The sequence below is a fragment of the Cavia porcellus genome, unplaced genomic scaffold (assembly GCF_034190915.1).
Source record: "Cavia porcellus strain 051 isolate PalLab524CR breed Dunkin Hartley unplaced genomic scaffold, mCavPor4.1 scaffold_6, whole genome shotgun sequence".
Lineage (NCBI taxonomy): Eukaryota > Metazoa > Chordata > Mammalia > Rodentia > Caviidae > Cavia > Cavia porcellus.
Window position 1 is genome coordinate 24291138 of NW_026947489.1, and position 24542 is coordinate 24315679.

General features: G+C 41.4%; 1 protein-coding gene across 6 annotated transcripts in view; it reads left to right on the plus strand.

Annotated features, from left to right (window-relative positions):
• Adamtsl3 (ADAMTS like 3) overlaps window positions 1-24542 on the plus strand; it is a 321817-nt gene that overhangs the window by 244117 nt on the left and 53158 nt on the right. For all 6 annotated transcript variants that reach the window (XM_013158894.2, XM_013158893.2, XM_013158895.2 and 3 more), the window contains exons 20-21: window positions 8088-8241; window positions 18454-19531. In XM_013158894.2, the coding sequence (XP_013014348.1) occupies window positions 8088-8241; window positions 18454-19531 (1232 nt within the window). The remainder of the gene's footprint in view (window positions 1-8087; window positions 8242-18453; window positions 19532-24542) is intronic.

Below are 24542 nucleotides of genomic sequence, written 5' to 3' on the forward strand. Positions count from 1 at the left end.
TGTGCCCATGCACATTCACATGCACAGTCTTATTGATGAAACAGGTTGAGCTCATTGGTGGTACTTAGATGGAAAACCCTCAAGAAGTTAGAATCCCCACAATTTTTTAAAACACAAATTCTAAGAAGCTTGATTGGGCTTCTCTAAAATACTTCTAAATCTTTTTCTTCATAACTGGTGTTTGACAGGCTGAGGAAATATGTCTGGATGCAGTTCTAGCAATTGAAAATCCTGTGGAGTTAGTTGGGATTTTGTGTGAGATCTGTGATCCCAATGAACTAATTTTTTGTTCATGTGCTCCTTCTGTGAATAAAGAATATTCTAGTTCTCAAGGTTAATTCTAAAAGCTTTTCTGTTCTTCTGTCTTAGTTGTATTTTATCAGTGCATGTCAGTGTGATTTGACACTGAGTGAGTTCTTTGGGGAGGTGGTTATGCATTCAAAGCATTTTAACCAATTGAGTCCTGTGTTTCTCTTTCCTTGTCCTCTCTCTTCTTGCCTGCCCCTTTCTGTGTCTCCAGAAGTGTCTAACTCTTGACTTTCTGTCCTCATTTCTTCATTTTAAGTATCCGTTTATGTTTTTTTAGGTCTCTCCTATGAGAGAAAATATCTGATATTTAACTTTCTAAATCTGTCTAATTTTACTTCCCTTGATGATTTCCAGTTCCACTCATTTCCTGCAAATGATATGACTTTATTCTTTATTATGTCAGCGTCGTCAACTCTGTATACACTGCATGTTTATGGGGGTCTAGGCCGTTTCCACAACTTCACTATTGTGAATTACACTGATATGAACATTGATGCACATGGACTCCTGTAATATGTAGTCCTTAATTCTTTCAGGAATATGCTCAAGAGTATGTAGCTCAAATGATATTTCTTTGTTTAACCTTTGAAGAATCTCCATTCTGATTTCCACGGTCATTACACTAGTTCCCATTCCCACCAGCAATGTAACAGGGCTCCGTTTTCCCAGGCATTGCCACAAGCATTCATTATTTTTTGTATTCTTGGTAGTCATGCTGACTAGAGCTAGAAGTGCTCTCAGTATAGTTTTAATGTATGTTTCTCTGATAGTTAGAAATGTTACACATTTTTTTCATATACCTTTTGACCATTTGACAACTTCTTTTTAGAATTCTCTATTCAGTTCATTGGCCCACTTTTATTGGATTCATTGCTTAATGGAGGTTAATTTTTAAAAGTTCCTTGTATATTCTAGATATTAATCCTCTATCAAATGAATAGCTAGCAAAGGTTTTCTCCTGTTCAGCATGCTGCCTCTTCACTCTGTTAATTGTTTGTTTTTTAAGGCAAAAGCCTTTTAATTTGATTTAGTCTCATTTGTTGATTCTTGTTACTGTTCTTCTGTGTTTTTGGAGTCTTGTTCAGGAAGTCCTTGCCTGTGCCTATGGCTTGAAATATTCCCCTATATTGTCTTTCAACAGCTTCAATGTTTCTGGTTTTACATCTAAGTCTTTGATCCACTTTGATTTAATTTTATACAGCGTGTGAGATTGAATTCTAGTTTCAATTTTCTGCATGTGGCTCAGTCTTCCAAGCACTATTTATTAAAGAGGGTCTTATGGGCTGGGCTCAGGGGTACAGTGCCTGCCTGTCAAATGTGAGGTCCTGAGTTTGATTCCCAGTACCAAATAAATAAATAAATGCTGTCTTTTATCCAGCATGTTTTTGAACACTTTGTGTCATCATAGTTACTTAATATCTTCAAATCCCTCATTTAAAAAGACCAGACATGGTACTACATGTGTATAATCACAGCACTCTGGGAAACTGAGTCAGTAGAATTACAAGTTTGGGCCCAGCTTGAGTAATTTAGCAACTTAACAGGCCCTGTCTCAAAAGAAGAAATTGTTTAAAAGGACTGGGGGTGAAGCTCAGTACGAAGACCCTGGGTTTACTGCGTGAGTACATACAGGTGTGCATGTGCATGCCAACTAAGATTGCAAAAGAAAATAAGAAATATCGATCATTTTAATGCAAGTGATATAAGGGACAAGGCCAAACTACACACAAATTGCAGACACTGCAGAAACACAAAGTTATCAGCTAGGGAGAGATTAAAAAAAGAAGTCACAGGGTCAAAAAATCAACAGTTAATACTGCTACAAGGAAGTGATCCTGCTCAGAAGAGAGCCCTGAACCAGTAGATCTCAGACCAATGAGTGAACTCATGAGAAGACTCCGGATACCAGAGAGTGAGGAGTGCAGGAGCTACCACACAGACCCACTGAAGGGCCCGGAGGACACTGGGAAGATCAGAGAGCTCACATCCCCAAGCCTCCAGAAGTCCCCGAGAGGACTGGCTGAAAGTGTGATCCATACTGAGAACACACTAGGGAGAGGAAAGGGAATGATCAGTGCTTTGGGATTCATAGTTGAGAGCATACAGTTCTCGAAACTGTGGCTGTTATGTCTTGTATCTAAGTGTCCCCAAGCCTCACATGGTCATGGAAGAGGCTTTTCAGAGGTGGCTGGATCTAGACTGTGTGATTGCTTCATAGTGCAATGCTAGGATCAAGAGCACTAGAATTAAGGGTGTGAGTACTGCCTGCCCTTGAGTAGTAGCATGGATAAGATGTAAAGGATAGAAAGAGCTGTGGTTGCCCCCTTGCTTGCTTTTGCTGTCTTCTGCCTGCCATGGACCATTTCTGCTCTGTGATGTCACCCTGCCTTAGAACCAGCTGATTATGGACTGAAACCTCTACAAACTGTGAGCTAAATAAACCTTTCTGCCCTTAACTTGTGGCTTTCGAGTATTTTGTCTCAGTAATGAGAAAAGTAACTAAGATGGTAGCCAAGTTGTTCAGTGTTTCTTTTCAATAGGAAAAAACCAGCTCCTCACTTCTCTTTACTAAAAGCACAGAAACCATGTATGTCCCTTATATGGGTGCTGCAGTAAACCCCATACAAAGATACTGTAAGGGAAAAGCACCAATACCACAGCAAAATAATGAAAATTTGGCCTTGAAGCAGATGGAAATGTAACTTAAGGTTAAATTTGAGCAAAAGGAAACTAGGAAAATGACAGAGAAAAATAAAAATATAAAATCTGAGAAATGAGGTGAATAAATAACTAGATGATGTGAAAAGAGGCAGACTGAGGAAAGAATTAGAAAATGAAGGGCAAAATGTGCAGAATGTGGACTAAACTTAGAAGGAGCCCAAAACACCTAGATATAGAGAATGTAACAGGGGAAATAAAAGAAAGGAGGAAGTGGAAAGAATCTAAGAGAAATAAAAAGGATGGATTGACACTGATACATAGAAAAGATGGTGAGAGAAAAACCAATAAATAGTGTATCCCAGGAAAAACAAAACTGCTAAGATAATGCAAAAGAACAAAACAATACAAACCTTAAATTTCCAGATTAAAAGAGCATTCCATATGCCTTGGAAAGTTGACTTCAAATGGGTACTATCAAGTCAAGTTCTACTAAAACTACTGGCATTTAAAGATAAAGAAAAATGTAGGTAAATTAAGTCACTTATTAAAGGGGAACTCATATTGGCACCAGACTTCTTGACAATACAACTTCATACTGGAAAGCGACAGAGGGCGCTGTAATTAGTATACTTTAGTACAGGGAATGTAAGCCTTGGAATTTTCATCCTGCCACACTGATCTTCAGGTTTAAAGGCCATAGGCAAATGGTCGTAGTGGTGTAAGAAGCCAAGGTTTATCGTTTACACAGCTTCCTCCTGGGGAATCCGGTAGGTGTCCATGGAGAAATCACAGGCGAAGCTTTGGCTTAGTTTGCTGCTTTGTGGGAAATGATTAAAAGGCTGATTATTTGTGGGCGATAACTAGAGAAATTGATCATTAAAGGCATTGCCTCTCACTCTGTAAGCATTCTCTTCTGGCATTCTTCCTCTGAACCTAACCCATTCAGAAAATGACCCTACCACTAATAATAAAGGAAAAGATCATGTCAAATTCATATCATTAAAAATGTCTTATTCGCAGTGTTTGAGGCTTTATAACCACTGTGGTGTGAATGTAAGTGGCTTGGTGGTAGTTTGATAAAAAGCTGACATTGAGTTTCATTATGTAGGAACCTTATGATTATTTGATCACTGAAAAAAAATGATAATTTGGTAAATGGTAACTTTAAAATAGTTGTTCCAAAGCCTACATGAAGCTGCTTTATGCACAAAACAGAACTGGTAATTAGGGTTTTCTTCAAAACATGACAATAAAGGCATTTTTAAAAATTCCGTTCTCCTCCTTTGAAACCCAACAAAAACCCACAAAGAGAAGGAGGGAAAGCTCTGTCTTCAATGAACAATGAAATGGCCACAGTCCCAAGCTATAAATTATGAAACACACCTGCCAAAGTGCATAAAATCTGGACTGAAATGAGAGGCAAGGTTGAACGCTGACAAGTATTTCCTCCCGCCTCAGGCGGGTTGTTGGTTTCCCGGACAGTGAGCGTGGTAGTCCTGAAATGATCAAACCTAAATGGTTCTTTGATCACAGAAACTTTAGGCTGAGGACCACGAGCTGCCCACAAAACAACAGAGACAATCTCTGCAGGGCTGCAGGCTGAGATAGGGCTGAAGGAGGGGCCATAATTTTTATGCCTCCTTCCCAAGGAAGGGTGCCAGAGATGAAATGGGGTGAAGGAAGGGGAGACAGCAATTGCCAAATTGTTACAGGAGCCTGTTAGTTAAAGGCTCTTTGTTTAGTCCCACCATCCATTCAAATACCAAAACCCAAACAGACTTGTGAATAAAAGATATGAAAGGCTTGGTGATAGAGCATTGGAGATAAACTGATCTACACTGCCCTCTTCACGGACCGGGCTGGTGTCAGGCACAGCCAGTTGCACTAAGGACAGTGAAGATGCAGTGGCAGGCAGGAACACTGAATTGACACCCAGAGCTTAGAGGGAGATTTATTTATGTCAGTGGGCACTGATGGGATCATGCTCCAAATATCAGGCCCTGATCTCTGGTGGTCTAGGGCTTATAGGAGATAAGCAAGCAGGAAGTGGAGAGGCAGAATGGCTTGTCAGTTGGGAATTGGTTTATTTATATAATGTGCATCATGGTGACCAGCTATGCATCACAGTAGCAACTGGATCTGGAACAGAAACTGTTACCTGGGCAACTAATAAATTGAAGTATACTGGCGGCAGTGTGTGTGTGTGTGTGTGTGTGTGTGTGTGTGTGTGTTTCCATTGCAGAAAATCTGTGCGTGAAAAACGAGGAAATCAAAGTAAAGGGAGGAAGTTAGGGTGGGGAAGATTCCTAAAGCAAGAGTCACACAAATGACACCACAAAGGTGTTCCCATGAGAAAAATTCCAACAGCTAGATCCCACGTTCTCACAAGAAGTCATAATCATAATGTCTAGGGCCATGGGGGTTAAAAGAAAGGATCAAGATAGGCATGGGGATGCCTGAAATCCCAGAACTTTGGGAGGCTGAGGCAGGAGAATCACAAGTTAGAGACCAGCCTGGAAAAGTTAGGAACTTATTGAAACTGTGTCTCCAAAAAATAAAAATATTGGCTGGGGCAGTACAAAGGCTCTGAGTTCAGTCACCAGTACCATGGGAGAAAAATCAGGAGAGAGAGAGAGATTATAAAATAATGGATATAAAAAAGCAAAACAGTTGGGAAAAAACAAGATATAAAATTAGCAGAAAAAATGTATGAGCAACAAAACCACAGAAAGGAAACCACTGAAAACAAAGAGACCTCGTACACAGGCTAAAATAAATCATCCAAAATGATATGGAAAAGAACAAAGATATAAAACCAGTTGCTGGCGGCAGTGGTGGGTATGAGGGCAGACAAAATAGAGCAAATGTAAGCTAACTGGTATTCACTGAAAGGATCAAAATAAATAGAAAGGAAAAATATTTGGAGACAAAATAAGAATAGTCAGTGTCTTTCATTAAAGGCTTTCATCAACACGTCATCAGGGTATACCCTGGGCCAGAAACACCCAGGGCCAAGAAAATCTCACCCTCTAATACAGCCTGCATAAGGTGTGTAAGAGTTTGCAAAATCTAAGACAGCATGGCCCACGATTGTTCTCATGTTGCATTGCTCTCTACAGAAAAGGAACAGAGAAGCATCAAGACCCTGTTTACCATATGATGTTTTGTTATGTGTACAAATGGTAGGCGAAGTATATGGCTAATGTGTGCATTTTTGAAAGTCCATTATAGTGAAAAGCACATCAGCTTTAACCCTCCGGTTGGAAACATCCTCCTTACTTCAACACACTTATGCCGTGGTTCTTGTCATTTTCTGAAGAAATTCTGGAAGTTCTTTTTATCAAGTATCTTTAGGAAGTGGACCCTGCAGCTTTGATAAATTTATTACTTATAATAGATTTTTGTTGTTGTCTACATATAACAGCATGTCATATGCAAATAGTGAGAACTTGAATTCTTCTTTTTCCAATTTGAAAATTTTTTTTGAGACAAGGTCTCTCTGTGTAGTTAAGGCTGACCTTGAGCTCACTATGTAGCTCAGCCTGGCCTCAAACTCACAGTGATCATTCCTCCCTAGCCTGCCAAGTGCTGGGGTTACAAGTGTGTGCCACTATGCCCGGATACCAGTTTGGATTCTTTTTTTCTTTCTCATGCTTAATTGCCCTGACTAGGACTTTTAGTACTATGTTAAATAGTGCTAGTTTCAGATCTTAGAGAAAAACCTTTTCCCTATTCAGTATAATTTGGGCTGTTGCCTTACCATATAAGACCTTTATTGTATTGAGGTATATTCTTTCTGTACCTAATTTCCTTCACATTTTTATCATGAAGTGATGTTGAATTTGATCAAATGCCTTTTCTGCACCTATTGAATGAGCATGTAATTTCTTTTTTTTTTAATTTTTTTAAAATTTTATTTAAGGAGAAAAGAAAAAAAACAGTGAAAGGGTACAAGTTATACAGATTTACAGAAGAAGTTAATGGATTACATATTGCCATCTTAGAAATAATTGTTCCAGTCACAAAATTAAAGCTTGTAGAGTGGACATTCCAACAATGATACTGCAAACAGTTCTGTTCAATGATCCAATAAAACTCTGTGATATCATTTTCTATCTTATACACTTAAATATACATGCAGTTATATAGTTTAGAGCACTTTCTTTTCCTCTCTTTTGTATAATGACTATTACACATTTTGGGTTTCATTGCTCCCACGGTTCTTATTGAGCATGTAATTTCTACCCTTTGTTCTGTTGATGTAATGTGTTGTGTTTATTGATGTGCATATGTTTAACCATCCTTGCATCTCTGGAATGAGTCTTGATCATGGTGAATAATTTTAACATTCGTTAAAATGGATTTCATTTGCTAGTATTTTGGTCAGCATTTTTTGCATCTATGTTCGTCGAAGATACTGGCCTGTCATTTTCTTTTTTTTATTGCATGCTTGAATGGTTATGGCATCAGTATAATGCTAGACTCCTATGTCTGTAAGAAGTATTTCCTCTTAAATTTCTTGGAATAACTTAAGAATGACTGGTATTAGTTCTTTCTTAAATGTTTGGTAGAACACAGCAATGAAACTCTGATCCTGGGCATTTCTGTGACTCTGTCTACATCTCCATCTCATATCCTTGGTGATGAGAATGTATCTTTTTAAAAACAAAATCAAAATCATTTTACTATGCATAAATAACTAAAAATAAATTAGATTTATCAATTACAATGTTGAAAACAAGTGTCACAGCCATAAATTACTGTAAAATAGTTAACTAATCTCAGGAAGAATGACATAATGGAGAAAAGGAATAAGAAAAGAAGGAAAGAGGAGGGAAGGAGAGGGGAGGGGAGGGGAGGGAAGGGAAGGGGATGGGAGGGGAGGGGAGGGGATGGGAGGGGAGGAGAGAGGAGGGGAGGGGAGGGGAGAGGAGGGAAGGGAAGGGTGCAAGGAAGGTGGAAGAAGAAAGGGAACCTCCGTGCCAGGGGAGACACTGCAGGTGGGGAAGCAGTCGGGGAGGCACAGCCTGATGTGGGCCCCCGCACTCTGCCACTGCAGGCCTCAGTGCTGTCGGTGGTGTCCTGTGGGCTCTGACCTCAGCCACCTCTCTTTGCAGTGCTCGGTCAGCTGTGGTGTCGGGCTCCAGAGAAGGAAGCAGGTGTGTCAGCGGCTGACAGCCAAAGGCCGGCGCGTCACCCTCAGCGAGGCCATGTGCAGGGACCTCCCCCCGCTGCCTCTCATCAGACCCTGCCAGGCGCCCGTGTGTAGTGGTAAGTAGCCAGTGCCCATCTCGCCCAGGGGTGTCCCTCCCCTAAGGTCTGCCCAGCCTGCTTCATTTTCTGTACATCAATGAATTTCTGATTTGTGAGCAAAGCAAATGAAGCAAAGCTTGGATTTACACGCAATAGATGATGGGACATGTGAGGCTAAGGCACAGCTTTCAGAAAAGGCAGCTTTGAGAATTTCTGCCCACTTAACAGATGCATTTTTGAGGCTTTCTTGCCTGGATTTATATTCTCTACTTCACTACAGCTTCTCCCACCTAGAATCCATGATTGAGCCTTGTCTACATTAAACTGAAATTCTGGCATTCTCTAATAAGGTGTTTGTATTTGACTGATTAATAGCAGAAAAGTTACTTTTTAGTACTAAAGTAGTTTTATTCAGTAGTTTTATTCAAAAACCAACAACGATGCAAATATGGAATACCTTTGGTTTAAAACATAGCAGTTTGGATAGCTCTTCAAATAAGTGCAAATAGTAAGCTGACTAGAAAGAGTTAATATCATACATAGCTTGCTCTGTTCAAAGCTAATTGCATATGGCATTCACCTGTATCCTCACTGTCTGTGACATCATACGTATCTATACATGTGTGAGCACATTTTGTGTAAAAGGGTCACAAACAAATGAATTCGAGGCTGCTGCACCAGCAGTTGGGAATCAGGCAGCACAGAGGTAGTGGGAAAGCAAGACCGAGACGTGGAAAGAGAGCTTCAGGGTGTTTTTCCTCCTTTGTATTATACTCTTTCTTCATCTATAAAATAAAATCAGTATCTATAAAAAACTATTCAGTACCTCATGTACCCTCCTGAGCTTTCTTATGGTAACAACAAAATCAGAAACGAGCAGTTCTTATTTTAAGACTTCTCCAGAGGCATGTGCGTGTGTGCGTGTGTGTGTGTGTGTGTGTGTGTGTGTGTGTGCGTGCGTGTCCATGCTTAGTTTACTGATAGTTCCTCAGTCACCTGACAGCTTTCCTGGAAGAACTCACAAACAAAATAATAAAAACATTAAGGTAAACTAAAAAGCAATCACATTTATCCAGCAGTTAGCATGAGAAATTCCTCACATGCACTTTCTCCCATAGTCCCCCAAGAAGTGCTACAAGACAGACATCCCCATTTAAAGACCAGAAATCCAAGCCGAAGCCTGGTGATTGCCAACTGGCTTCCTTGGCCTATCTGACCACAAGCCTGTCTGATTCATGCGCCCATGCTCTTAGCTGCCTCTCTTTGCTGATTCACGGATGGCATTAACATTTTTTTCCTGGGAGTCCTTTGAAAACAAATTTTCACAATTTTGAGATTCCAGAAAATTGAGAGTCCAAGTTCTAAAGTCTCCTAGAATTCAAGAATGTCTGTGGCAAATGGCACACAGCCATGCTTTGTTTGATCTGGTTAGCTGAGTTTTATTAATCGCGGATGATTGCATAGCATTGCAAATAGACAGTAAACCACCTGACAGGCGAGTGAAATTGAAGACATACTGGTATCTTCCTCTAAAATCACAGCAGAATAACATGTGGGAATGCATCATGGCTGTTAGGACATGCAAGTGGTACAGGGCAAAATTATAAATTGTGGCACACCATGGAATGTAGAGTCAAATTACAGGTTTTAAAGAAAAAAAGTCATAGTTTTTCTCTACCCCATTCAGTTCCTTAGCCGCCAAACATGTGTGTCATGGATGCAGACCAGACACAGGAATGGGTGCTCCCAGGAGGAGCCAATCACGTTGAGCTGGTCTCGTCTGGGCTGCAGAATGGCTGGGGCATCACCATCATCTGGTGTCCTTGTTTGGCTTTGTGAGATTGAGTCTCCTTCTCGCTTTCTTGGAAAAACCCCAGTCTATTCTCCACTTTCTTGGAGCATACTACAAGGCTGAGTGGTATGCTGGGCCTCCCTAACCTCCAGCCCTGTTGTCTCTGGGTCATTTCCCCCTAACCTTGGTCACATAGATCTCAGACACCCTTCTCAGAAGTCCAAGGCACCACATACAGACTTGCAAGACCTCTATGTGCCCTTCTTCTGGACATATCACCAGGCCTGGTCTTCCTCTCCAGCCCTTGCCAACCTCCAGGACAACCAACATCATAATACCAACACCCCTGTCTCCCAATTCCATCAGTCCTGCTGACCCAGCACCATGGTGCAGAGACACCTCAGATGTCCTTGTCACAGGCACAAAGAACCAGGCTCACCTCACCTGCTCAGGTGGAGAATACTTCACTGGGAAATCAGATTCTATCTTTTCCTGTTACCCTAGAAACCTGTCCTCAGCACTGGCATTCCTGGTCCCCAGGCAACCAGCCTCATCGCCAGTCTGCCTGCCCTTCTGTCACCTGCTGCCTTTGTCCCCTGCTTATCTATAATCCTAGTTTTACTTTTCAAGTGATTTTGTTGTTGTTTTTGATTCCTTGGCCAAAGCTACTGGGATTTGCTAAAGGAAATTATATCACCATGCTGATGACACATATTTTACTGACGTTGAATTTATCCTGGCAATAGTACGTTGTTTCCTAAGATTCCCTAGAAATTCACCATAGCAGCTACTTTCTAAGTATTGCACTGACTTATTCTCCATGGGGTGAACTTGTCTTCTACTCTGCTGGGAGCTACAAGATAACGATAATATAACGTCCTTCCTTGTTTTCTTCTCTTGGTTTCAAATCTGTCTCCTCCCCAGACTGGAACAGGCCTCATTCTAAAGAAGGTCTGAAGGCAAGAGAAATCAAACTCCATTGTGCTGTGACCTTCATTCCCTTACAAGGCTCCACTTCTGGAAAGTGTGTCCTAATCAGTATGTTGGCTTTCCAACCTCCTCCCACACTCTTTGACCTTCATTTGGCCCTTGAGTCCAAGGCAGGTGGCCAGAAGCACACGCTGAAGTCCAGTTACACACTGCTGCTTCTTTCCACACATTCTTTGCTCAGCACCCCAACTTGACCTTGAGTTTAAATTCTGTCCTCTGCCTTATCTGGAACTGACATTCTCCTTCTAAAGGACACCATGCCTTCCCGAAGACGCATTCTCAGTTGCAGTTTGTCTGAAAGATCCTACAACATCATGGGTAAACTAATTCACTGAGTTCAAACCCTAGGTCTTCCAGTACCTCCCCCCAGTGGGGAATGGGAATGACATTAGGAAAGTTATTGAATCCCTCTGACTTTCAGTTTCTTTGTGTATGAGATGGAAATAATAATTAATTGTACCTGCCTCCCAGGACTGTTACGAGAATATTGAAGTAGCACCTGTAGCCATGCATATAACAAAGCCTCAGGAATAATTGTATTTTAATGTCATCATCACCTTCCTCTATTCCTTTACAGCTGTAAAATAAGATAAAATGTAGTAATGAAACTTAAGTTGTATTTTCTAGCACACTAGAGTATCAGCTTGTTTGGGGTAGGTAGGGAGTACTTCTGGATGTTTTGTTTTGTTTTAATTTCTATGTAGACCCCAAAATTCCTACCTGAGAGAACATAACTCTTTCCAATTGCATCACATGTAGCATGTCCTCAAATTGCTGTTAGAATTCCAATGATCTTGATTTCCAATCAGGTACTTGAATCAAAAAAAAAAATGTAACAGAAATATAGAGTTTGGTTTTTGAGCTTTAAAATTATAACTCCTGATTTTAAAAGGATCCTTGAATTTTAGTGAAGAATTCCTGTCTTTCCCAGAAGTACTGAGATCAGGATGGTGAGGGAGGAGGCACCAAGGCATACATTATGAGATTGAAATGTCAGGAAAAATGTGCCTCAGCTGCTGCCCAGGGCTACCTCACACCCAGTGTCTCCTTTCCAGCCCCGCCCCCACCGTGGCCGGTCCGCAGTCCTCCTCCCCTGCCTCACCCCCACAGTACACCTTGCACTGCATGGTAGAATCTGGTCTCCCTGCTGCTGCTATTCCTCTAAGCTTGTCAGTTCTACCTGTTTCCGGTCACACCCACCCCTGCTGGGAATCCTGCAGCCCTTAGAAACTAAGCCAGGCACGGGGTCCTCCCCAGCATCTTTCTTGGGTTTGTCCTGTCTCCTGCAGCTGAAGATGTCCATGGTACTTTTTCTTTTACCTACACCATCATTTAACAAACAATTCATCTGACAAATAAAGGGCAGCAGCAGGCAAACCTTCACAACGGAGTTTTCTGGAAGATAAGTTTCTATTCATTAGGCTCTTGATGGGAAGAATACAGGAGAATTTGGGGAGAGGAGCACCCTGGAGCAAAAGTAAGGGGCCAAATGAAGTCGTAGGTTTGGGGAATTCAAACTATTCCATAGCACTAGAGCATAGTTCCAAATGGGCTCTAACAAAAGAGACCTTAACTGCAGAGCATGTTGGCCACCATGCTGAGTTCCAAATCCCTGCAAGAAGGGAATGACATGATCAGCTCGTTTTCTCTGACAGCCAAACAGGTACATGAGAATATAGACAATGAGAACGTGCAGCATCTAGGTGAGAGAGTGTGAAACCTGACAGTGACTCAGACGTGAACCCCAAATTTTTGATGCCTATATAGAATAGAGGACTAAAGGACAGGGATGGTAGTATGTTTCTAAATTTTTATCAACCAGTTCTGGGAGTTGGGTGGCAGTAGGGGAGAGATAGTTTGCTTCTGCTGTGCTTGGCTGGTCCCCATAGTGTGAATGCTGCCACTGCCTCTGGTTCTGGTCTGACCTTTGTACATCATTGAAGGTAGATTTGGAAGAAATGCTAGTGGCCCCATCTGTTCTATCGTGTCTGACTCAAGAAATTGGAAGAAGGTGATACCATTGACTTAGGACGCATAGCAAAAGGCTGACAATATGTTTAGATTATTTTATCTATGTATGTAGTACTCTGGGTCAAACCCAGAGTTTTAGACATGCTAGGCAACTACTCCACCACTAACTAAGTACACCACCACACATATTATAATAATAGTTTAAGCATAAAGTACCATGGAGAGGTTTTTAATATGCAGTGGAAAATTGGTTCTATATAACCAGAAAGCAGTCTAGGATAGAAAGACTAAATCAGGAGGCACTGACCTGAAAGAGATAGTTCAAACTATGGGATCATCCAGCTTCCTGGACACAGGAAGACACAGGGCAATAAGAGAGTATGTTGAGCTCCGATCCCGGTGGGTAGAAATAACAGGGAACTGGCAACAGTGACAATCACAAAGAACCAGAAGAAACATTAAGAAAAGCTTATGGAGGAGAGATTTCTTCATGTAGCGAGTGAGCATGGATTGCAGAGTCCTGGGAATGATCACATAAGATTAACGGGGTAGGAGGGAGGGATTTATCATGCAAGGCCATCGCTGGCATTTCCTGGAGAGCTTTAGGATCTTCATTTCTAATGTCAGGAGAGGGAACCAGCACCAGTCAACCAGGCAAGTGGTGGGCTAGATTCCGATGGTGAGTATCTAACAGTGTGATAGGAAAGCACACCACAGCCAACGCCCATCAGCGAGTTGCCAGAGCCATGGCTGGTGAGATGAGGATTAGCTGGGGAGAAGCAGAGCATGGCAGAAAGCTTTACAGTCCCAGAGGAGCTGGCAGGAGTATGGCCAGTCAGGCACATGAGGAGCTGAGGCCAGTGCTGTGGGCACCAGGAGCTGGAATAAAGACCCCCAAAGGAGGACATGTAAGAGCTAGCCTTTCTTTCTCTAGAAAAGTCAAACTGTGGCATTTCTCACCCCTGCACAGCAGGAGAGGCAGAGGGATGTGTGGGCACTGTCACATAGCCTGGGAGGCCTCTGGGAGAACATTCAGGAACCTGGCCAGCAGGGGGCAGTGCTCTTGTCCACGTGGGATGGGCCGGTCCCACCATGTTGAGGCATTTCCAGAGATAGGAGAAGGCTGTTACTTCAAGCTAGACCAGTTTTCTTTTCTTTTCTTTCTTTTAATTAGTATATGATTTCAGTACATGCCATTTATAATCATCTTGGGGAGTGGGCACACACACATATTATAACTTCTTTAAATCCCCTTTTCCCTGCCTCTCGCCTTCCTGATCTAAATCCCTTTCCCCCATTTTCACTCTAGTTGATAATATTAATCTTAGCTCATGTTGTAATATTCATTGAGGTTATTAGGTCCTGGACATGGCGCATTTTTATTCTACTTACTTCCTGTGACCCTGGCCCCTCCCCCACCCTCTCCATCTCTGGAATCCTTCCCAGTTACAAAAAATCTATCCCTTTGTCTCCTTATATACATCCTTTGTTGTGTTCTTTGTCCTTTGCCTGACTCAAATGAGAGAGACTAGAGGTGTTTAAATGTGTCAAATCAGTTCCTTGCCCAAGAACGGGGCCCAGGGAAACCACACTGCAGCTACTTCTCTGAAGGAACTCAGAGGCATACCAGGGAGAAATTGGCCCAAGCTGTGGAACCTGGCATTCGAGCAAGGCTCATGAGTTTCTGTTTCTGGCCAGAATCCAGTCCCTGCCAGCATACCTGCCAGCTGGATTGCTTGAACCCCAGTATGGGGAGCTGCCTAGGCAGGGCTGGGAGTGGGGCCAGCTGGGGCCATGCATAGACAGTTAGGTTTCTCCTGTGGCTCAACAGGCCACCATGGAAGGTTCTTCCCCAAGGCTAAGCCTTGTGTGCCACCTGCAGGCTCCACTGCCTGCTTTGAGAGGAGACTCCAAGCTCAGCTGAGGGAATATCTGGCTACTGGTTAGGACCCATCTCTGTGTTATTCCTAGGGCATCAGGATGGATTCTGGGATCACACCAGCCTTGTATCATCCCCAGCCTGAGCCATGTGTGTGATTTCTGCGCCATCTTGGTAAGAGCAGGCACGTTGAAGCTTTGATCCCACCCGCAATTTTCCTGAAACCATCTGTCTCTATATGTTACCCAATTACACAGATTCATTGTCTGACTTTGTATTGCTGGAAGGGAGGAATTTTAAATTTTTATAAATTTTTTTGGTGTTTAATTTTTATTAGTACATGGTTGTAGTACATAATGATTACATTCTTCATGGGAAGTTGATACATGTACATAACATAACAATTCTTTTTTCATCTCCTTCTCCTCTCTCCCTCATTTCTTGGTCCCTTTCCCTTTTGCAAAAGATCTACCTCCTTATTACATTTCTTTTATATTGCTCTTTATTTATTGCGTGGTTTTCACATAAGAGAAGTTATGTGATATTTAAGCTTGTACATCTGATATATTTCACCTAATATTGTGGTCTCAAAATGCATCCATTTTTCTACAAATGACTCAAGTTTATCTCCTTATTATAGCAGAATAGTATTTGTGCACAAATAATACATTTTCTTTATGCATTCATTTTATGATGGACATATAGGCCACTTCCAAGATTTAGCTACTATGAATTGTGCTGTTATAAACATGGATATCCGTGTGTTGTGGCTTGTCTCTTGATGTCTCCCCAAAGTGTCATGTACTCACATATGGGGCTTTTTGGAGCTGGCTGGATCTAGGACATGATACTGGAGGTAAGGGTGTGTGATACTAAATTAGTCCGCTGATGAGAAATTGCTTAGATCTGGGTGTGACTGAAAGGATTTACTGAAACAAGAAGTCCCATTCTGGGTGTTGGTGATACCACCCAAAATGTTTTTAGCCTGGATGGGATAAGAGATAAAAGGGAGAGCAGCAGCAACCTTCACTGCCTTCTGCTTGCCATGCCATGGACTGTTTCTCCACTGCAATGTCTCTCTGCCCTGCTTTGGAGCCTTTAACTTGGTGTCTGGTATTTCATCTGAGCAATGAGAATAATCACTAAAACCCCATATAGCCGTATAATATGTCTTTAACATGGAAGGAGTTAAAGAATATACCTAGAAGAGGAATAGCTAAGCCAAATGGACTTTTCACTTTTAGTTTTTGTAGAAGTCTCTATAATGATTTCCATAATGGTTTTACTAGTTTACATTTCTACCAACAATGTGTTGGGTTCATTTTTCCTCACACCCTCTCAGGCCTTTTTTAAAAATTTTTTTGATGATAGCCATTCTTCCTGGAGTAAGATAAAATCTAAGCATTGTTGTAATTTGAATTTCTCTGGTCAGAGATGCTAAACATTTGGGGGATATTTCTTAGCCATTTGTGCTTCCAACAAGTGTCATTTCAGCTGATCATATTTTTGCATTTTTATTGGGGGAGGTGTTATTTTTGTTAGTTCACTGGCAAATTACAGTGAACAGTTTGTTCACTGTTACCATTCTGTCTCGTCTCTCCACTCTCAGTTGTTCCTTTTTAATGTGATGTGACCTCATTTATCGATTCTTGATCTATTTTTTTTGTTCATTTGGAGTTCCTTTCAGAAAGTCTTTGTCTATACCTATGTCTTCAAGAGTTTTTCCTGTTTTGTCTTTCTGTTTTGACATTTATATCTTTGATCCATTTTGATTTTAGTTTAGTACATGATGAGTGATACAGGTCTAGATTCAACCTTCTGCGGGTGAATATTCAGTTTTCCCAGCACCTTTTGCTGAAGAGGCTATCTTACTTTGAACATATGTTTTCGGTCCCTTGGCCAGAGATCAGATAGCTGAATGTGCCTGCGGTTTTTCCTGTTCTCAATTCTGTTCCATTGAGTCTCATGTTTACTTTGGGCCATTGCCGTGCTGTTTAATCATTGTAATTTTGTAACATAACTTTAGGTCCATGAGCTTGAACTATCAATTTCATCTTTATGAAATTTTCATGTAGATTCATCATGTCTGTCCTTCACCAAATACCTTTTTTCTCAAAGAAATTATGAATCTATTTCTGTTGCTTTTCTGAACCTCCAAACCTAATCAAGCAGCCATAGAGGAAAGGGTTCCTGGGGCACCTGGAATACTCCAAGATTTATTCTTGCAAACCAGACTTTCAACAAACACACTGTACTTAGTGCCAAGAGCCTACGAAGGCCATTGAAGTAGAACTCTGTTTATTTCTCCCATTCTGTCCCTGCCAGTGTTTATACCATGAGGACCGCTAAGTAAGGTTCTTCAGGATAATGAGGCTTCAGTGTCATGAACTTCTAAATCTAGCAATACTTAGGATGTGAGTCTAGTCTCTTTTAGCACTCATTGATGCCTTCAAGCCTTCTAGGCCCCATCCCATAATCTTCCCAGGGAACAAAACACACCCTCAAAGAGGATTCAGACCCCTGCACACACATCAAAGCGTTCACCCCCCTGAATCATCTCAGAATACAGGAAACCCTCTTCCACAAGTGAATCGGGGAGATGGCTGGTTCTCTTGGGATGCAGGATCTGAGGTACATCCTGTTTGGGCCCAGCATATTAACCAGAGTCTGTGCCCAGGAACAAATGAAGGTCACCCCACCTCTGAGTCTCTTCTGCCTCATGTCTGGGCCTGCTGCTGTCACCTGGCCAGGGTCACTGTCGTTTTGCATATGTTGCTGTGCTGAACATTTCGTAGAAACAATCCAATGTAATTTCTACATTCCTCTGATGAAAGTACCAGCATTATCCACACTTTTCAGGTAAGAAAACTGACACTCAGAGGGGTTAAATGACCATCCAAGTAGCAGGGTGAAGGTGTCAACTTACAAGTGTGTGGGTTTCAAGGCCTACACTACCTTTTCTTTTCTGAACACAGTTTGACATTTCTTTCTCAGACCCTCATTCTAGCTGAAATGGCATATTGGGGTTGTATTCTGCAGTTGACAACCTCACCCTCCTTTTCAGACACTTCAAGTGCATTCATTCACATTACGCCCTTGCTTCTTCCCTTAGATGTGGGGTACTCATGGCTCCAAGCTAGATTAGCTCCTGCGGGTCACCCCTCAGGATGGTGGAGGCCCAACATAGCAGACCAACATCCTGCTGAGAGCAACCTATATCCACGAGTTGGATGATTATAAGGCCACCCTATGAGTTTGGCATAGAACAAATATTTCTCACCCGGTGAAGCAATCATTCCTTCTGGTTCATTAAGCCATGTAACCTCATGACTCCCCACACCAAGGTTTCTATAAAATAATTTACACATTTTCATGTAGCTCATTCAAACTTGTAGTCATTGCTGCTAATGTTAAAGAGAGCTGTGACGGACGGTTAGTCCAAAGTACAGACGTATGATGTTATTCATGTTTTACTACTCAATTATTTTAAGAGTAAAAAAGAAGATACACTGCTGCTTATATCAATCTTAGAAGAGTACTGCCCCAAAGCTTTTATTTTTGAAACTTTTCATTCTCTTATCTTCATTTTTCCTTGCAGAAATGAAAGAAGACACAAGGACAAAAGCTGCGGAACCAGGACCTCAGATTCTCAGTGTGCAGAGAGTCTACATTCAGACCAGGGTGGAGAAGCGGATCAACCTAACCATCGGTAGCAGGGCCTACTTGCTTCCCAATACCTCTGTGATCATTAAATGTCCAGTGCGACGCTTCCAGAGATCTCTGATCCGCTGGGAGAAGGACAATCAGTGTCTGCAGAACTCTAAACGACTCAGCATCACTAAGTCGGGCTCGCTGAAAATCCACAGCCTCGCAGCCCCTGACATAGGTGTGTATCGGTGCATTGCAGGCTCTACACAGGACACAGTTGTCCTCAAGCTCATTGGGACAGACAACAGGCTCATCGCACACCCAGCCCTCAGACAACATGGGAAGGAGCCGCCTGGAACGGACCACCCTGAGGCCAATAGCTTGGGAGCCACTTGGCATAAAATGAGGCAGATGTGGAGTAACAAAAATGAGCTTTCCCTGCCTGATGGTCAATTTAATAACCAGCCTTTCTTGAGAGCTCTGTTTGGCCACTGCAGCAATCCGGCAGGTAGCGCTAACTCCTGGGAGTTGAAGAATAAGCAGTTTGAAGCAGCCATCAAGCAGGGTGCTTACAGCATGGATACAGTCCAGTTTGAGGAGCTGATGAGAAGCATGAGCCAGCTCATGGAGGCCGGGAAGGTGAGCGAAGAGCTCGCCTCCCAGGTGATTTATCAGCTGGTGGCTGAGTTGGCACTGGCGAAGGTGCAGCCAACACCCCCGCAGTGGAGGGGTGTCCAGGAGGAGCCGCTGCCCTCCGCTCCACTCAGAGGCCAGACAGGGAGTGTGCCCCAAAGCAAGAGTGCAAAAGGTGCAGGCCGGCTGACATTTAAGCCCAAAGGACCTGTTATCCTGAGGCGAAGCCAGCCCCCTTCCGTTTCATTCAATAAGACAATCAATGCAAGGATTGGAAACACGATATACATTACAAAAAGAACAGAGGTCATTGATATCCACTGTGACCTTGTCACTCCCAGCGAGGTCACATACACATGGACCAAGGATGGAGCATTGTTACAGCCTTCAGTAAAGTAAGTAAAATGAGAATTCAGTGTTCATTTTGATGGTTCTAGTTTTCTTGAAAATATTTTGGAACTTTTTCTCCTAAGAGTATGTTTCCAACTAGAATGAATATTTTAAAAATTAGGATTTTTTCATTTATGCTGGAATTTCTTAAACTACTCTGCTATCTTAATTACTAGCATATTGATATAGAACTGTGCATAGGGAGAATGAGTTTAAACATGTACAGCATCTCTGTTTGTGTAAAAATAAATATAAGGCCATGTACAAAGTTAAACATATAAATAGCAATCCTGCATTATGTTGGAACTACAGGTCCCAGTTGACGGAGTTCCAGGTGTCGAGGACACGTGACATCTCACTGGAGCTCACATGTATCATAAGAGGTTGGCAGGGCAGCAGTCCATTTTTCCAATGAGCTCATTGAGAAACAATCCCAACCATCCAGGTCCAGGGCTGTAGCTCCAAATGCCACTGGCCATATTTGACATCAGATAGCAGCCTTGGTAGAAAGATTAGAAATCTGAAGTGATTTTCTACTGTTACATGGTAGTTTGTGTCATAAAATCCAAAAACAAGATCATAAGAATCATAGTTGCTGAAGTGCTCAAAGCATAGAATTAAGTCATTGTATTGTCATCTCTAGGTCACAGAAAAATGTCACATTTCATTCATTGTACATAAGATGAGGGGTAGCAGATGTCAATTCACTCTTGAGTTCTTTACTATCTTTAAATCTTGCTGTTTGTACAAAAGGACTGCAGATGTTGTGTCCTCTGTTGATTTGCATTTTAGGGCTCAACTTTCAGCCTACCTGTCTATAGCTTTTGTTAAGAGACACAAAGAGAACAGTTTGTATGAAATTGGTTAATAAGCCAAAAAAAACCTTTACAATGAAAGTTTTGAACTGAGCATTGTGGTGTACACCTGAAATCAGATATATACTTGGGAAACTGAGGCAGGAAAGTCATCATGAGTTCACATCCCACCGGGGCTACACAATGAGACTATCAAAAAACAAAACAAAAATAAATAAAATAAAATAAATGCAAATTTTATTTTTACAATGTCCTTTGTGCCTTGAACCTAATATAAGAAACATCAGAAGAATCTGGATGAAATTCATGTTTTATAATAAATTATTGGGCTAAGTCTTAAAATGAAAAATCTATTTTTGTATTCTTTTACCTTAGAGCTCTAAACACAGTTATGCAATGAAATTATAGAATTGGAGTAAATTTCAAACTTTTGATCCTAGGGTTCTTTTAAATTTTAAATTAAAAAAACCTTGACAGGCTTTTGAGATATTTATATGTCTATATAAGAAACATTTAAAACATTTCAATTTGTTTATAAAAAAAATAGTGAGGCCCATTACATGTTCACATAAATAACATTTTTAGAAAAGTAACCCCTCATTACTGATAATAGTTGAATTTCCTTATACATTTGCAAATCTCTTTAATATTTGACAATAAAGATATTCTTGTACATACACACATTGATTTTATAAATGCTTCTTCTGTTATAGGGTGTTGTTTCAATTGAAATATATGGTGAAAAAAATTATCTTATACAGAATTTTAGTTGGGAAAAGGGAATATTTTAATAGCTTTTCAGGTAATTATGGATATTCTTCCTTAATACTTCACTAAAATTAGACAAATGATACTTTCTCAAAGGTTGGAATGTGGCATCTGAAATAATATATGTGAAATACGGACACTCTGTTGAGTTAAAGCTTACTGGTTTATTATATAATTTGAACAGATTTTTTTCACCCATGCAAGATTTCATAACATCATACATTGGTGATTTGCAAATGTGGGTCTCCAAAATTTGACACATTTCATTACACAGCCTTAAAACTATCCACATTCTTTAACATTACCATCAGAAAAAATTTTCAGTCTTGGGAATCTATCAAGCTACAATGACGGGCACTAGTTTTCAATTGAACACCCAAATTTTTTCATTGGCAGCAAATACTATCAGTTATTTTCCTTGAGTCGGCAAGTTTACTTGACTCATTAAAAGTATACAGCTATCTGCCAACAACCTAAGTCCAAATCAGTGTGGACTTCTTGTCATAGCTTGTCTGCTGCTCATTCTTTCAAATAAAACTCCTATTCCATGAAGAAGGCACACAGTGATCCAGCAGTGCAAACAGTTGTGCAGGAGATAAGCTGTGTGTGCCTCCTATGCGTCAGACAGGAGAAGAAGCACCCTTGTACTCAGGGAGTGAGTCTCAGTCAAGTCTGCATGCATCACTTCTCCATACAGGATATTCTTAAGTGAAGCTGGCTTTTTGCTTCCATGGTGAGTGTGTGGTGTCCCAGAATGTGGGACTGCCAGTGCAGGTGATGCTGCTTACCTCCATGTTTGGATGCTGGTGGCTCTGTCACCGCTATCTCTGGCATCAGTAGAAAGGCCAGCACAGCCGTGGAAAAGGCATATCATGGCTTGCTGTTATTAAGGCAGTAGTTTTCATCTCATTAACCATAAGGTCCATGGATGCCCTTTAAGGACTGCTCACTGGCTCAACAGTTCCGCTATATAACCAGAAGAAAGGAGGCTGAATAAGCTAACATCCATGGTCTGTGACCACGATGTAGTAGCACATGGCCAGTTTACGTAAATTCATGTTAAGCTGACCATGAGTAGTTGAAATTAGTGGAAAGGAATTAACCTAACATTCTGAGCCTGAGACTCCTAAAGCGCCTATAAACAAGAATTTTTACCTGGTGCACCCTGCCAAGATGTGCTTCTGTATCCTTAGGGAGCAACCATTTGAAACAGGAGCAAATCCACAAGTCAAGTGTAAGTTTTGGTTTTTAATTTTAAGATATTAAAGTCCATTTATTTCCATTTTTCTTTGAAAGTCACATAATTTGTTCAATGTATGTTTAATTCCCTTTATATAATGAGGTTCTCACTTTTGGATATGTGTTTCTGAAGACCACAAATCTTTTCAATTGATGTAATTGAGAAATGGGAGAAATGAGAGCCTCTCCAAGGAGAACACGGTGTGCACGTGTGACGTGGATGCCCTTTGGATGCCAACTAGTAAGAGGTCACAGCCAGAAAGGAAAGAGTGTATGTGACCATTTAGTGGTGGCTGTCTACAAAGGCCTGTGTTGTTACTGCTTTGACTTAAAAATAGTCATGTGGCCATAGTCAAGATTAGGTACATAAGAAAGGTCACTTTCTGGTTCTCTAGCCCAAGGACTGACCCAGTCCTAGTGGCTGGATGGCCTGCCTGGCACGTGAGGGTCATGCATGCCAACTGTTTTCACATTTCGTTGACTTCTCAGTGACTGTTAGCTTGAGGCCTCCAAAGCAAAGAAATTATGCAAGAATTGCTAACTCACATACACATATGCACAAAATCTTGAAGAAGACATTACTGGGCTTGTTTGTCATGTATATATGTATAGTTATTGGCTATACTTTGGTCATTAGCTAGTCCTCCTCAAATGAAAATTCTAGCCTTATTGAGAGATGGTCTTTTGGCTGGAGACGTTTTGCTGTGGAGAACTCTAGCTGCCTTGATTTCCACCTACTTTTGTATATTTGTTTGTGTCACAGGTTGAGAGTCCTCCCTTTTTCCTTGGACTTACTCTGAGCTATTCCTCTATTCTATTCTAATTATTCATACTTTTAGTCATCAGTGGGTTTGGAGGACACTATAGAAAATTCATTGTGCTGAGAACTGAAAAGGCACAGTGAGGGATAAGATTGGCCCCGTCCTTGAAAACATCACAATCCAGTGAGAAGAAAGATTTCATCAAGTAAATACATGAACCAGAGAAGAAGTCTGAAGGGGTAGAAGATGATGGTGAGGATACTGGGGGAAACTTTATAAGGGAAATTTTATTTGGCCCAGGACACAGTGGGTAGGTTGGAGTTTTCCAAAAAGGAAGAAGGCCATTTCAAATAAAGTGAGCAGAGCATGCAGAAGCTCAGGGTGATGAGAGATCGTGGAAACATGGCAGGAGCAAACTCAAACCATGAAAAATGCTCACACTATTTAGAAGTCAAAATAGTCAGTATTTCTAAAATCTAGAAAGTAGGATAGGGAAAGAAGTGCAGACCCCTGATTCAGGTTTAGAAGTGGGCTAAAATTATAAAGAAAAAGATAAAATTCAAATGAAAACAGAACAAAGATTGATTTTCATTTCCCTGGTTAAATTACCTAATTGGTTAGTATTCACCTGATCAACCCTAATCCCTGATTTTCAGAATGGTATTTACATACCTGGCCTCTCTCTCTCTTCTCTCCTCTCTTCTGCTCTCCTCTCCTCTTCTCCTCTCTCTCTCTCTCTCTCTCTCTCTCTCTCTCTCTCTCTCTCTCTCTCTCTCTCCCTGACTCTGTGCGTGCGTGTGTGTGTGTGTGTGTGTGTGTGTGTGTGTGTTTGTGAGTCAAGGTCTCACTGTGTAGCACTAACTGGCCTTGAACAATCCTCCTGCCTCAGTCTCCTGAGGGCTGGGATTACAGGCATGTGAGTGCCATCACTCCCAGGTCATACTGGTTTTTAGGAATGTCAGTAATCACAAAACTCTAGAGAATGGAGGCAATTTATCCCTGGTACAAATCCATAGAATCCCTCAGCCTTAGATTTGGTTCTCAACTGGCTTCTTTGTATGGTGGAAGTGACACAGGAGCCCAATGCCACTCAATTTCAATGTGGAAATCCACATCTGCAGTGTGTTAGGATTTGGGCAGAAAATGAGAGTTTAACATCCAGCAAATTCAGAGAGTTTATCATTTTTAAAAATGCAGCAAAGGGGGGCAATCCTGAGTTCGATCCCCGGTACCCATAAAAAAATGCAGCAAAGTAAGCAATGACTCTAGTCTCTCCTAAAGCAAGGTAGGAAACGGATATGTCCAAGCACTATCCAGTTCTAACCGTGCCAGGGATGGAGGACAAGAGGGAAGATTCTCCCATTCCTTTGACTGGTGTAGTTTTCTGGATCTAGGAAGAATCCCAGTGAGATCATCGTTTGGATTCCCTGCCA